The sequence below is a fragment of the Miscanthus floridulus genome, chromosome 5 (assembly GCF_019320115.1).
Source record: "Miscanthus floridulus cultivar M001 chromosome 5, ASM1932011v1, whole genome shotgun sequence".
NCBI lineage: Eukaryota > Viridiplantae > Streptophyta > Magnoliopsida > Poales > Poaceae > Miscanthus > Miscanthus floridulus.
Window position 1 is genome coordinate 137,098,818 of NC_089584.1, and position 12,913 is coordinate 137,111,730.

The 12,913-nt window shown below is 48.0% G+C and overlaps 2 protein-coding genes across 2 annotated transcripts; both read left to right on the forward strand.

The window, feature by feature from the left end:
• Positions 1-1,096: 1,096 nt before the first annotated feature.
• LOC136453775 (protein ENDOSPERM DEFECTIVE 1-like) lies at positions 1,097-4,810 on the forward strand. The gene is made up of 6 exons (XM_066454325.1): positions 1,097-2,143; positions 2,250-2,369; positions 3,451-3,567; positions 3,649-3,738; positions 4,235-4,342; positions 4,461-4,810. The coding sequence occupies exons 1-6, from the start codon at positions 1,163-1,165 to the stop codon at positions 4,518-4,520; spliced, it is 1,476 nt and encodes a 491-aa protein (XP_066310422.1). The 5' UTR covers positions 1,097-1,162; the 3' UTR covers positions 4,521-4,810.
• A 3,493-nt stretch (positions 4,811-8,303) lies between these two features.
• On the forward strand, positions 8,304-12,708 carry LOC136453776 (probable methyltransferase PMT19). The gene is made up of 6 exons (XM_066454326.1): positions 8,304-9,109; positions 9,215-9,425; positions 9,676-9,979; positions 11,189-11,578; positions 11,686-11,763; positions 11,931-12,708. Exons 1-6 carry the CDS (start codon positions 8,438-8,440, stop codon positions 12,142-12,144), a joined length of 1,869 nt encoding a protein of 622 aa, XP_066310423.1. The 5' UTR covers positions 8,304-8,437; the 3' UTR covers positions 12,145-12,708.
• The last annotated feature ends 205 nt before the right edge of the window (positions 12,709-12,913 follow it).

A 12,913-nucleotide genomic window follows, 5' to 3' on the forward strand; every position in this document is an offset into this window, starting at 1 on the left:
GAGCCTGGCCCATCTCATGCAAAAAGTCTTCTTTCTCCTGGCTCTGGGGAAGCGAAGAAAATGGCCGTTTCTCCACGGCCGGGCTGGTGGCAGCGCTCCCGTGGCTCGCTGCAGCGCTCACGCGAGGATGGAATCACCTCCCGAGCGTGTACGACTGCTCACCTCATGTGGCTATGGCTAGGTCGCCGTTCTTCCTCATCACCGATGCACGAACGCGTGGACGTCGTCTGCACAAGCCCCCCGTCCCGAGTCCCGACCATTCGTCCCCGGAGCTGGTCAGCTGGACCATGTGGAGTCGGCGGCGATCGTGGCGGAGCTGGACCTGGTGAGCACCGTGCCGCTTGTGGTGCTACCGCGGTCTGCGTCTTGGCACTGCGGCGGGAGGATGGCGAGGCATGCCTTCGTCGCGGCACCGAGACTGGAGGCGGAGCAAGTCGAGGTGGGACGACGTCGAGGTGGTGCTGAGGCCTGGCCGAGCGCGCGCGATGGCCTCGAGCTTGCCGGCGGCCATGGCCGCGGTAGAGCAGGCCAGGTGCTCGATGAAATGCCGATAAGGATGGAAAGTTGACGGTGTGGTGGTAAGCCTACCAAAATGTTAGTGCAGAGTAGCCATATCTCCATTTGGGCTGGAAGCAAACACAATCTCGCTCGGGCCGGGCTCATTTGGTACAAGAGCGCAAACATGAGCAGTTGCATCCACCGGGGCAGGCCAGCTCAGGCCTGGACAAGTTGGGCGGGCCAGGCCGGCTAGGTACAGGGTCGCAAACGCGCCCTAAGAGAATTTAGAGGCTTTGGCTTAAGGACTTCTGCTGGAACAAATACAAAATAGAGAGCCAGCACCTAAATCGGAAATCGGGTTCTGCTGAAGTTGCTCTCAGCCCATTAACCTGACTCCTTCCGCGCCGGACTGCAATCCGGCCCAAAGTAAAGCTATGTTTGGGCTTTTATGGGCCATGGTTTGGAAAACACAGCTAACAACAGAGATTCGGTCCTTCCACATTTCCCGTGCATACCGTTAAGTCCCTCCTCGCCGGCCGGCGGCCGCAATTAAACCCGCTTCCACGAAACTAGCCGTTGTACCCGTCTTTCCCGAAAATCCATCCCGCTTGGCCGCTTCCCCTCGACGGCCACACCCCCTTCGCTCCGCTCCGATCTCTCCGGCATGGCCGCGGCCATGGCCCCGCCGTCGCAGAGCGCGGACCTGATGCCGCCGCCGCCGCCCCCTCCGCCCATCCCGCCGCCGACTGCGCCCCGTCCGCGCCGCCGAGCAAGGGAAGTCAGCTCCCGGTACCTCTCAACGCCAGTCCCCTCGACCCCGCGCCTCTCTACCGCCTCCGCGGCCTCCTCCACGCGGTCGCGCTCCCCGACGCCGTCGCCTCGTGGACGGCAGCGGGCGGCCACGCCCTTCGCCAACGAGAACCACCCGCCCCCGCCGCCGCCGCCCACGGGCACCGTCGCGCGCCGGCGTGCTGTCCAGAAGCTTTTCGAGGAAACCGGGGCCGGCAATCTGCGCGCCTCGGTGGGCTCCAACTCCTCCGCCGTGTCCGCAGCTACTCCGCGGCAGCTCCCGCGCTCCACCAGCGGGCCGGCCGCGCCCACCGCGCGGAGGGGGTACCCGCGCCTTCCCACGCCCGCGCGTGCTGGCTCCTGCCCAGCCTCCGCCGCGGTGGAATCCGACACCGCCTCTTGCTGCTCTTCGTCTGATACGTCGTCCACGGCCACTGACTTGTCTGAGGCCGATCGGGCGCTCGGGATGGCCCCAGCCTTGTCGTGCGAGAGCCCGCCGCTGCTGGGCCCAGCGTCCTGCCGCGGGGGGCGTCTCTCGTCAGAGCTCCGCTCGTCGGTGCCGGAGTCGGGCGGGTCCTCGCGGACGTCCAACCCACTGTGCTACCGCTCGCTCAACTCGGCACTGTCGATCTCAACGGCGGTGACTGGTAAGCTGACGGCGGCAGGGAGGCCACCACAGCCGCAAGGGCCGAAGGCAGCTGATCTGAAGAGGGCGGCCATCGTGGGGGGCAGGAAGGTCGCGGGGAAGCAGGAAGACGTGCACCAGCTGCGGTTGATGGACAATTCGTACCTCCAGTACAGGTTCCTCAACGCCCGGGCTGAGGCAGCAGGCAAGGCCAAGGCGGCGGCTGCAGAGGTGAGGGGTTGTTAATGCATCGGGCCAGCTGTCACGGGGGTGGCTATCTTGTTCTGGTTGATTAAGGTGCTGACGACGATTTGTTTTTTTTTTGTTGGGTGCAAAGAAATCCTTGTACGGGCTCGAAGAGAGGATTGCCAGCCTCAGGGTATCTGTTGCTGAGAAGAGGGCAGAGATGGAGAGGATGAAAAGGGAGCATACATTGAGTTCAGTAGTAAATGCGCAGGTAAGGCGAAGCTGGGATTTTCTGAATTTTGAATTGCTGCTGTGTTCAGTGTGCATTTCTTCATAATAGGTGCTAACCAAATTGCTAGATTGTTGAATCTAAGCTACATAAATTCTTCAATCAGATAAATTATAGGGGATGTTGGGTGTCCGTTTCATGTGAAGAGAGTTAGACACTGATGTGGGAACCTCGCTCTTCACTTAAACCAAAAAAGTTGAGACTTTGAGGAATGTCACTAAATGGATATGTTTGACTACTATATCAACTGAATTCAGAAGTAGAACAACATTATTTAAATCCAGAATAGGGTTAACTGTCCAGAATTAAATCCAGTTTTCCCATTCCGAAGTTTGTTTAAAAAAAAAAGAAAAGGAAAATGTATTACAGTTTGGCCCTGTTCGCTTCTCTTATAATCCGTCTTTTTCAGCTTTTTTTTTTTAGCCGAAACAGTGTTTTTCTCTCGCAACAAATCAGCCGGAACAGTGTTTCAGCCAAGCGAACAGGGCCTTTGTGTGGTACTCTCCTTTTTCTTTTTGTTGTCTGTATAAAATAGACAAAATAGGTGAAGCTCTTGAAAGCCATGTATATTTTGATAGTCTGAGTTTATTTGTATCAAATCGGGTACCATGCTTTGATTTATATTTGTTTAGTGGGATATATGGTAAAAAGAATGTATATATTGTCAATGTGAATTTTACATGTAACAGAATAGCGTTTAGTATTCAGAATTAAACCAGTTGCCCCATTTAGTTAGTATTTCTTATTTTTCAAAAGAAAATAGAAAATATATTACATGATTTGTGTGTTACTCTCCTTGTTTGATTTTCTGTATAGAATATACAAAATATATAGGTGAAGCTCTTGAAAGCTTATGTGTATTGTGACACTTGAGATTCTTTGTACCAAAGTGGTTATCATGCTTTGGTTTATATTTATTTGCTTATGATAGGTAAATAATATATATATGGTCAATATGAATTTTGCATGTAACACCTTTCTGTTACGTTACGCTAGAACAGAGATGTGAAACTTTCAGGTCTCGTATTTGATTAACTCTAAAAGAGAGATGTGAAACTTTCAGGTGCCATATTTGATTCAGTGGGGTGAGATTGAGGGGAGTCATGCAAGCTGCCTTAGAGGGGCAACAACAGCACTGTCTAACGCCTCGTTACGGCTACCAATCATTGGGAGTGTAAATGTAAGACTTCAATACTTCATTAGACATCAGTTCTGTCATTATGTGCATAAGGCCAAATATCATGTTGTGATATGCTTGCAGGCCAACTGCGAGGAACTTACAGAAGTCCTCAAGTCAGCAGCACAACTACTTGAACCGCTTTCACCTTGCATAGAAAATTTCCTACCAAAGGTGAGACTACAGGGATTTTTGAAAAACATATATACCAAAACAGTGTGATGCCTAGCTTTCTTTAGATGCTTCTGGGACATGTTCAATAACTAAAATCATTAAATATATCCGTAAATTCATTGTATCAGATATATAGTTTTAGATGAAATATAGTGAGAATATTTAAACCTTTCAACCTACCACCATATGATTTGCAATTTCTAAGCTATAACTCAAAATCAGATAGGGTGAATAAAATTGCAAATTTAATGAAATAGAAACTTAGTTCCTAGTGTAGTAGTGTTTCTTTTTAATTCATATACCTATCATCGCTTCTTGCCTTAACTAATATTGATGAAGTTTTGTGTTTAGAAATTTGCAAGTTTTAGATAGATTCAGTGTTGTGGTGAATATGGTGTTCTCATTTGATTTGTTGTACTTATTTATTATGCAACAAAAAATATCCTGTCATGTAAATACTTATTTATGCAACAAGAAAATTTATATTACCATGTAGGTTGAACAAATCGACGATGTGGCCTCTAATCTGGCCCAGGTTATCGCTACTGAGAGAACCTTGATAGAGGAGTGCGGTAATCTCCTATACCAAGCACAGAACCTGCAGGTATGGATCTAAATTGATGATCATCTCACTTGAGTCAGCATATACCACTTTCCCTGGCTGGCATATGACTTTGCCACAAAATATCCAACTGATGCGATGACAAATTCCAATTGCATAGATGAGGGAGTCCAGCTTGAGGAGTCAAGTGATGCAACTGAAACAAAATGAAGCAAAGTAGAAGGAAGAGGGGGAAAACACGCCGCCAGGTCGTTTGTTCAACACTTCAACTGAGTGAGCTAACTGTGCTCCACTGTTGGATGTCCAAGAGGACGGAAGTTGCCTGATCATATATACATCACCAAAGGCATAAGTGGATTCTACGAATGGCTGATTCTTTTCCAGTACATATGTTATGTAATTTTCTGTGGAACCATTTTTGCCGTCAAGCTATTGGAAAAACAGATACAAGCATAGTTTTACAAACGGAAATTTGTTGATTCTTTGTAGTTCGCGTGTTGCACAAATACCATTGCCTTTTTGTTAGTATCTGGGAAGAACCCAGGTCTGTGTTTGACGAAAAATATAAATATCAGCACACTCTTGTTAAGACGTGTCAGAAAAATATACATATTATTTTTGAAGAAAAAGACAGGAGCTCTGCCACTCAATTAAGTAGAGAAAAAGAGATTTGTGCACAACGGCACCCTAGGTGCCAAACACAGTGGTCATAGGACCAAACAGATAAAGCACCTGCCCCCGTGCTAGTTTGGCTGCACACAAAAATTCATAGCCCTTAGTCTTTGCACTATGTTCTCTTTGGTCAAGGAGGCGACATGCTGCGCCGGCTTGAACGTGTTTTCGAAGATTCTCCTATTTCTCTCCTTCCGTAGATTCCACATGATATAAATCACTACTCCGTTGAAGCGCCTGCGGTCTTGCTTCGGCACCTTTCTTGCCTCAAGCTCCCACCAATAGGCCAATGATGCCGGGTCCTGCTGTGACCATTGCACCGAAATTTTTTCCCGACAACACCTGCTCCCACACGGCCTTTGCGAAGGGACATAGCAAGGATAGATGCAAACCTGTTTCCAAAGGGCCATTACACAATACACAACGGTCTTACGGTCTTGGTGTGGTCAGTCTCTTTTTTGAAGATTATCAGCTGTTAGAATTTTGTTGTGGAGGAGGATCCAGGTGTGAATTTTGCACTTATTTTCCTCTCGTGCCTTCCAGATGAGTTCATGTTAGAATTTCCGCCGTGAACCACGGAACTATATCCTCAGAGCGGGTGGAGTAGTTGCCATCGGGCGTCCATTTTCAGGTAATCATGTCTTGTACATCGGATTGTAGTTGTACACCTTGTAATCTGATCCATAAACTGACAAACTCCTGGATTTGTGTGGCTGTTGTGATGCGCGTTCGCAATGACCTGATCCAATTACCGTTGTGCAATTTTCTGGCAAACCGTCCTGTTCTTTCGGCGCACAAGCTTGAATAGGTTGGGCGCCAAATACCTGGGTGCCTCCCCATTTAACCAGCTGTGCTTCTAGAAGCGCGCCCTGTTGCCATTATCAGTGATGACCTTGGAAGCGTTGAAAAGGAGACGGTCTATGTAGTTGCACGACACCTGCGTTCCCATGCTCGCTAAAACAGAACATTATTTTGAGAATAAACAGGAACAACTTGGTTAAGGAACACCAACTACTAGTCTACTAAAAACCATAAGATTTTAGCGAGACAAGTGTTTCTCACGAAACGTGCAAAAGAGTCGCTAATGTATTTGGAGAAATTGAGTTGGCAGTGATTCAAAAAAAAAATGAGTTGGCAGACCTTAAACTTGGGTGAAGAAACCCAACAACTCGAAACTGGGCCGTGAAAGAACCCAAAACTGAGGGTAAAATAATATTGACATTTGTATCTCTAAAAATGGGGAAAAATGGCTATCTCTTTATCTGTATTGTGTTATCCATGTGTAATCTTCTATCTATGTTAAATTATTATTGTTTGAACCACATCAATTACATGTTAAATTATTGTTGTCTGAACCACATTAAACCAAAAGTATCTAAAACCAAATGCAGTATAGAATTTGAAATATATATTTATGAATATGGATAAGAAATGAAAGTGATGAAAACATCAATAAATTATGTTAATCATTTTTAAGAATATTATTTTTGCTAAGTAAAGTAACTATAATTACAAAATTCTAGTACTCCTTCCATCCACAGAAGAATTCAATTCTCGTTTATCGAGGAGTCAAACAGTTTGAATTTTGACTAAAGTTATATAAAAGGGTGATACAAAATAAGTACTATTAAATTAGTTATAGAATATATTTTTATAATAATAAGTTTATTCATTCAGAGATAAAAATGCTAATACTATGAAGTATGAACTATGGATTTGGTCAAGCTTAAATTTTTTTACCATCACAGATTTTATAATTACATTCTTTTGTATCAGGGGTAATATATATGGAGGGATGGAGCCCACATGTTTTGGTGCGAATACCTTTTTTCTTGGGAAAGGCGCCCTTTTGTGCTGCCGTTGCTCTGATAAGACAGTGACTGAGCTCTCGCGATAATGTTTGCACGTTGGTAGTGGCTGTCGCCGTCCGAAGAGGGGACACGGTGATGCTCCGGCGAACCAGACGACGCGCACGCGCGGCCGCACATCTCTACGCCCGGATTGGTCCCGTCAAAGCTGACGCGGAGTCCCTTGGCGCCATCTCAAGCGGCTCTTCCTCTTCCTTGTCGAGCCAAACGAGAGGCGAGAGGCGAGAAAAGCAGATTCGGAGCCTGGAGAAAGAAAACGCACTCTACAGGACAGTGTACAGCAGATGTGCAGGCGGCAGGCTAGGAAAGATCAGATCATGGAGGGAAACCTCCCTCCTCGTCGTTTCCTTGTGACCGTACGGCGAGAAGGCGACGCGGCGCGGAGAAAAAAGTGGCGGGTAGCTAGATTGCGTTGTCAAATCGAGAGCGCGCCGTCGCCGTCGCCGTCGCCGCCCTGCGCGCGCAAGTCTCCGGCGCGAGAGACGGCGGCCACACACGCGGCACGGGCTCGGCGGACCGATCCGTCGCGTCTGACCGCTCTCGTACGTAGCTTGCAAGATACGGGTAGAAAGTGTCCCGACGACGACGAGCCGTTACTGCGCCCGCCGCGACGGGTCCGCGGTCCGCGCGGTCCTGTGTTGCTTTGCAAAGTTGCAAGCCAGCGACGCTACGGCTACGATCATGACGAGTCGCCGTCGTTCGTCGAGAACGACGCGCGAGATCGTTGCGGTGAAGGGAGCACGGACAGATGCAGTTGTACGTAAACGTAACGTACGACGGCAGCCGAGATCCTCCTCCTGGATCGTGGTAAAAGATGTGCTGGGTACATGGGTTCGTGCAGTCCTACGGTGGGGTTGTACTGTACGACCTGCCACGGCCTCCTTTGGACTCGTGGTGTGTTGCGCGTTAGCTGCAAAATTGGTTGTCGTCCTACCCGTACGACTCGTTGAGATTAATACTACCATTGTCGGAATAATTCGAAACCGTGCAAGTGCAAATATATACATTTTATAGGAGTACTAATAATAATTGTACTTTTAAGTGCTAACAAATTAAGCAAATTCCTGTCGATCAGAGCCTTGATTCACTGACATTTTTTTTGACAACATTGATTCACTGACATTGACCCTGCTTGTGTACGTCTACAGGCCGGCCGCTTTTCAGTTTGGAGTTTGGACTGTAGTAGTAATACGTAGTCTACGGTCTTTCTGAAGAACCATACGAGATGCTGTACGTTTGTACGGCATTGCACGGATGAAAAAAACAAAATCCGTTAGGCCATCGCGATTTCGCATGTCGAAGCGACGAGAGCGCACCAGACGAAAGACGGTAAAGCGAACGAGCACGAGCCACGGCTGGCGCAGGCCCCACGAAGCCCCAACGGCCGGGCCCGCGCGGCAGCAACTGCTCTCCTGTCTCCTCTGCTCTGCCCCTGCCTCTTCAAATACCAACACGGCGCCACCACTCTCGCCGCACTCATCACTCGGAGCCGGAGCATCCGATCCCCCACCACTCCACCTTACGCCCGCACCAGCCGTTGCTCCCTGCGCGGCGTACTGCGCGATACGCGGACTTGGCTCGCGGCCTCGCGGGGGCCATGCCGCTCTCGGTGCCGTCGACGACGGCCGTGCTCAAGGCACTGCCGCGGGCGCTCTCCCTCGCGGCCGCGGCCGTCGCGGCGGCAACCGCGTCCCTGCTCCTCATCTCCGCCGTCGTCTCCAACTCCCACCACGCGGCGTCCTCCTCCTCGTCGCCGCAGCTTCCCCCTTCCGCCAGCGCCTCCACCACCGCGGCTGCCCCGGCGCCCGCACCCGATCACCCCGGCCCCGACCCCCACCCCCACCCCCCGCCGCCGCCCGTTCCCCCGTGCCCACCCAACGCCACCCACGACGTCCCCTGCCACGAGCCTCCCTCGGGCGAGCGCCACTGCCCTCCACGCCCGCCGCCGCCTCCTCCTCCTCACCACCCGCCAAAGGACCCACCGCCGCACCCTCCGCCGCCTCCGCCGCACTGCCGCGTCCCGCCGCCGCCCGGGTACCGCCCGCCCCCGCCCTGGCCCGCGCGCCGCGACCGCGCGAGGTACGCCAACGTGGACCTCCCGCCGGTGCCCCCTGTTAAGGTGGCGGCTGGACAGGAGCAGGACCCCGTTCGCCGTCGCGGGGAGTGGCTGGTGTTCACCGAGGGGGTGCGGGATTATGTCGAGCAGCTGGAGCGCGTCGTGCCGCTCCGTGGCGGCGTGGTGCGCACGGCGCTCGACTTCGGGTGCGGGGTGTGTACTCGCATAAAAGTTTTAATAGTTGATTGCCATCCCTTGTCGAGATCGATGTAATTGTCATGTTCCTCCCTGTTCACGTGCCGATGTGTGTCACTGCAGGTTGCGAGCTTTGGTGACTATCTGCTCAACTATGGCATACTCACCATGTCCATTGCTCCGAGGAATAGACTTGGACCACAAGTGCAGCTCGCCTTGGAGCGTGGACTGCCTGCAATGATCGGAGCGCTTGTTGCTCACAGGCTACCATATCCATCGAGGTCCTTCGACATGGTGCACTGTGCGGACTGCCTTGTTCCATGGACTGCTCATGGTAGGACATGCAAGACATCATGCTATTCCTGAATCCTGACCAAACATACTTCCTGATGCATCATCTATTCGCTGTATCTAGTTAATTATTTCACTGATTACTAATTTCTTCAAATTAAAGTGACTCATTTCCTATTGGCAAATTAAAGTGAACACTGAACAGAACACCTCATATGTCGATGTCAGTACTAAAGTACATTTTTTTTTTTGGTCGAGTGCTATTGTTCTCATTCACCTATAGCTGATTCCAGATGGGCTCTATATGCTGGAAATTGACCGTCTTCTCCAACCTGGTGGCTATTGGGTTTTCTCTAGGCCACCTGTCAACTGGAAATCGACATACAACATTTCGAATGAAGCGACGAGAGACATGCAGGACAATCAGTTAGCTATGGATGATATGTTGAATAAGCTTCATTGGACCAAGGTGTCTGAAGATGGCACAATTTCTGTTTGGAGAAAACCTTCTTGTCATCTCCACTGTGACCAAGAAGCAAATGCAAAGCTCTTAGGATCGCCACCACTCTGTACAGGAGAAGACCCAGATAGTGCCTGGTAAGTTTATAATAGCCTCCTTGTCACTTTGCATCTCCAGTCCATTGCAACGAAACATTTGCAAATTTTAGCTTCAGCTATCCTGTTCCACTTAGAAGTTGTGTAAATTTGTAAAAGGATAACACTCATCCTGAATTTTTTTAAAGACCCAGTTACCCGGCGTTTCATTAATAAGAAGGATAGAGAAATCAATCATCAGCATTACATGCGCGAGTGGTGCAGCCTAGTGCAGAGGCTCTGCGCCGGCTTAAGAAAAACCACGGCATCCTGAAATGTTGTTGTCTTATCAACCACGGCACAAATCCTTTTTTTTTCGTTCATGTTATCCTTGCGATATGACAATGCACACAATAGTTTAGCTGGATAAATAAACGTATTTAATTTGATTTTGTGGTTGCTAATCTGACACTGACGAAAATTAGTAAGTTGTATTCGTTGTTTATTCTAAAGGCCTTGCAGTATGAACTTATTCTAAAACTATATCATCTTCTACCTATGTTCTGTTCTGAATGGGTTAATGTCATGTGCAGCTGTCAAGTTTATTTAGTCAAATATAGTACAAGGAACATTTTAGGAGAGTTCACAGTATGGATAGTTCAAAGTAATATGAGCACAATAAAGGTGCACCAGTGTATTCCAAGGAACTTGCTGCCGAACTGGGGGAAAACACTTGTCGAGCCATGGAATAATCTAATATTTAGGCTGCGTTTGGATCACGGGAATTTCAAAGGAATTGGCATTCCTGTAGTTTTAGATACTGTAGATGTGTTTGGAACAAAGGATTCATTGATTCCTTTTCAAAGGAAAGATTCCTATACCTGTACGTTTTGGAGGAAATTTAAAATCCACTTCAACCTCATGGTTTCTTTCCCTTTGCGAAGTCCGAGGGAAACTCACTCATTAAGGCACATCGTGCGCCATCTGTGGGAGTAGAACCATGCATGCACCTTGCAACTACTTGTTTAGTAGCATCTAATACATTAGTGAAGCTTTGATATATACTCTTTGTTTCATGTGTTCCAAACACCCACTTCTATGAAATTCCTGTGTTTTTCCTTTCGTCTGTTTTGTCACTCTGTTTCCTGTGTTTCATTCCATTCCTATGTTTTTTATTCCTCCGTTCCAAACAGGCCCTTGCATCAAAGTTTCATTTATTGAATTCTTCCAACATTACAGTCCTGCTAAATATAACTTTTGTTATGGTTGTAGGTATGCAAATATTTCAATGTGTATGACATGTATTCCAAGACCTGAACCTTTTAATGGCTGTGCTGGTGGTGCCATGGAAAAATGGCCTAAAAGACTTGGTGCAGTGCCACCAAGGATAGCGAGTGGGGAAATGAAGTGGTTGTCCATTCAGAGATATAAAAATGACACTTTGATTTGGGAGAAAAGAGTAAACTTCTATCTAACATATCTAAAATATTTGTCTAATGGAACTTTCAGAAATGTCATGGACATGAGTGCTGGTTTTGGTGGCTTTGCTGCTGCTATGTCCAAGCATCCTGTTTGGGTCATGAATGTGGTTCCTGCAAATACAACAGAGAATACTCTTGGTGTCATCTATGAGCGTGGTTTGATTGGAACATACACTGACTGGTAATGTTAATGAAACCTTTTTTTTTCTTCAAATAATTTGTTCTTTCCAAACTATACAGTCAGATATACGAATTAATTCTCCATGTTACTTGTTAATATATTTTCAGGTGTGAAGCTTTCTCTACTTATCCACGAACATATGATCTGATACATGGTAATGGAATCTTCAGCTCCCATATTCACAAGTAAGTGACCCGCTAACCTTGCCCTGTTTAAGCCTCTGAAAAAGAACAACAAAGGCATAGACTGCTTCTCACGAAGCAAATGAACAATTCAAGTAGTACATAATAATCCCTTGCAGTTAAATTAAATCCTAGATCAGCTATCCATCTTGACACGAAGCTATTCTCAGATGTGGGATTATCGACATCCTTGTTGAGATGGATCGCATTCTCCGGCCAGGGGGTGCCGTTATAGTTCGGGACAGAGCTGATGTTGTTCTCAAAGTCAAGAAGGATGCCGACCGTCTACAATGGCATAGCCGAGTTGTTGACACTGAAAATGGACCTCTGGATCCTGAGAAGCTTCTCATTGTGGACAATTCCCTCCCACTCCCAGGGAGCTAAAGTGAGTACTAGCAAGTAGCAAGAACCGAGATAAGCAGGCTCTTCATGTTCATGACGACAGGTTCTAGCTCCTCTCATGTTTCGAGGTGGCCTGCGACCTTACTACCTGTCAGTACGTCTTTTGTCTTAAAAAGATATCACTACATGTACAGACGAAGCGTATACAGGCGACGGGGATGTTATTACCTGTACAGGTGTTCGAGAAACAAAATGTTATTACCTATACAGATGAAGGGTACAAGGCTACTGGCTATCCTACAGTGAGGGATTCAGAACTGCAGATCTACATATATGACCAGTCCAATATATTCGAGTCACTGACGACTCCACTGGATGGATGCCATTTCTTAGCTCCAATATGTAGCCTGATTTCTCAAGCTCTGACGACTAGCTGTGCAGCTGTAACCATGCGATCTCGACTCTGTAGATATATATGCCTACATTGACTGTACTTTTTTTTTTGGGTAAATCCATTGCCTGTACATTTGTATATAGTGTTGTATATATATCTTGTGAGCTGTGTTGTACTTGTACATCAGCACATGCGGGAGACGTTGTGTTGCACTGTTCTGTTTGAGTCTACCTTTGTTTGGTCGCTAAGCAATCTACAGCTTGGACTGCATACGAGTAATCTGTACGGGGTACAGGGGAGGCCAAATTTCACCTGGTGTCCTTGTCCTTCCAACTTTCCCGGTTCAGACATCAGACTGGGGTGCCGAAAGCGGGACGTTTGTTTGGGGTGTTGTACAAGCGAAGTGAATGTGCAGAT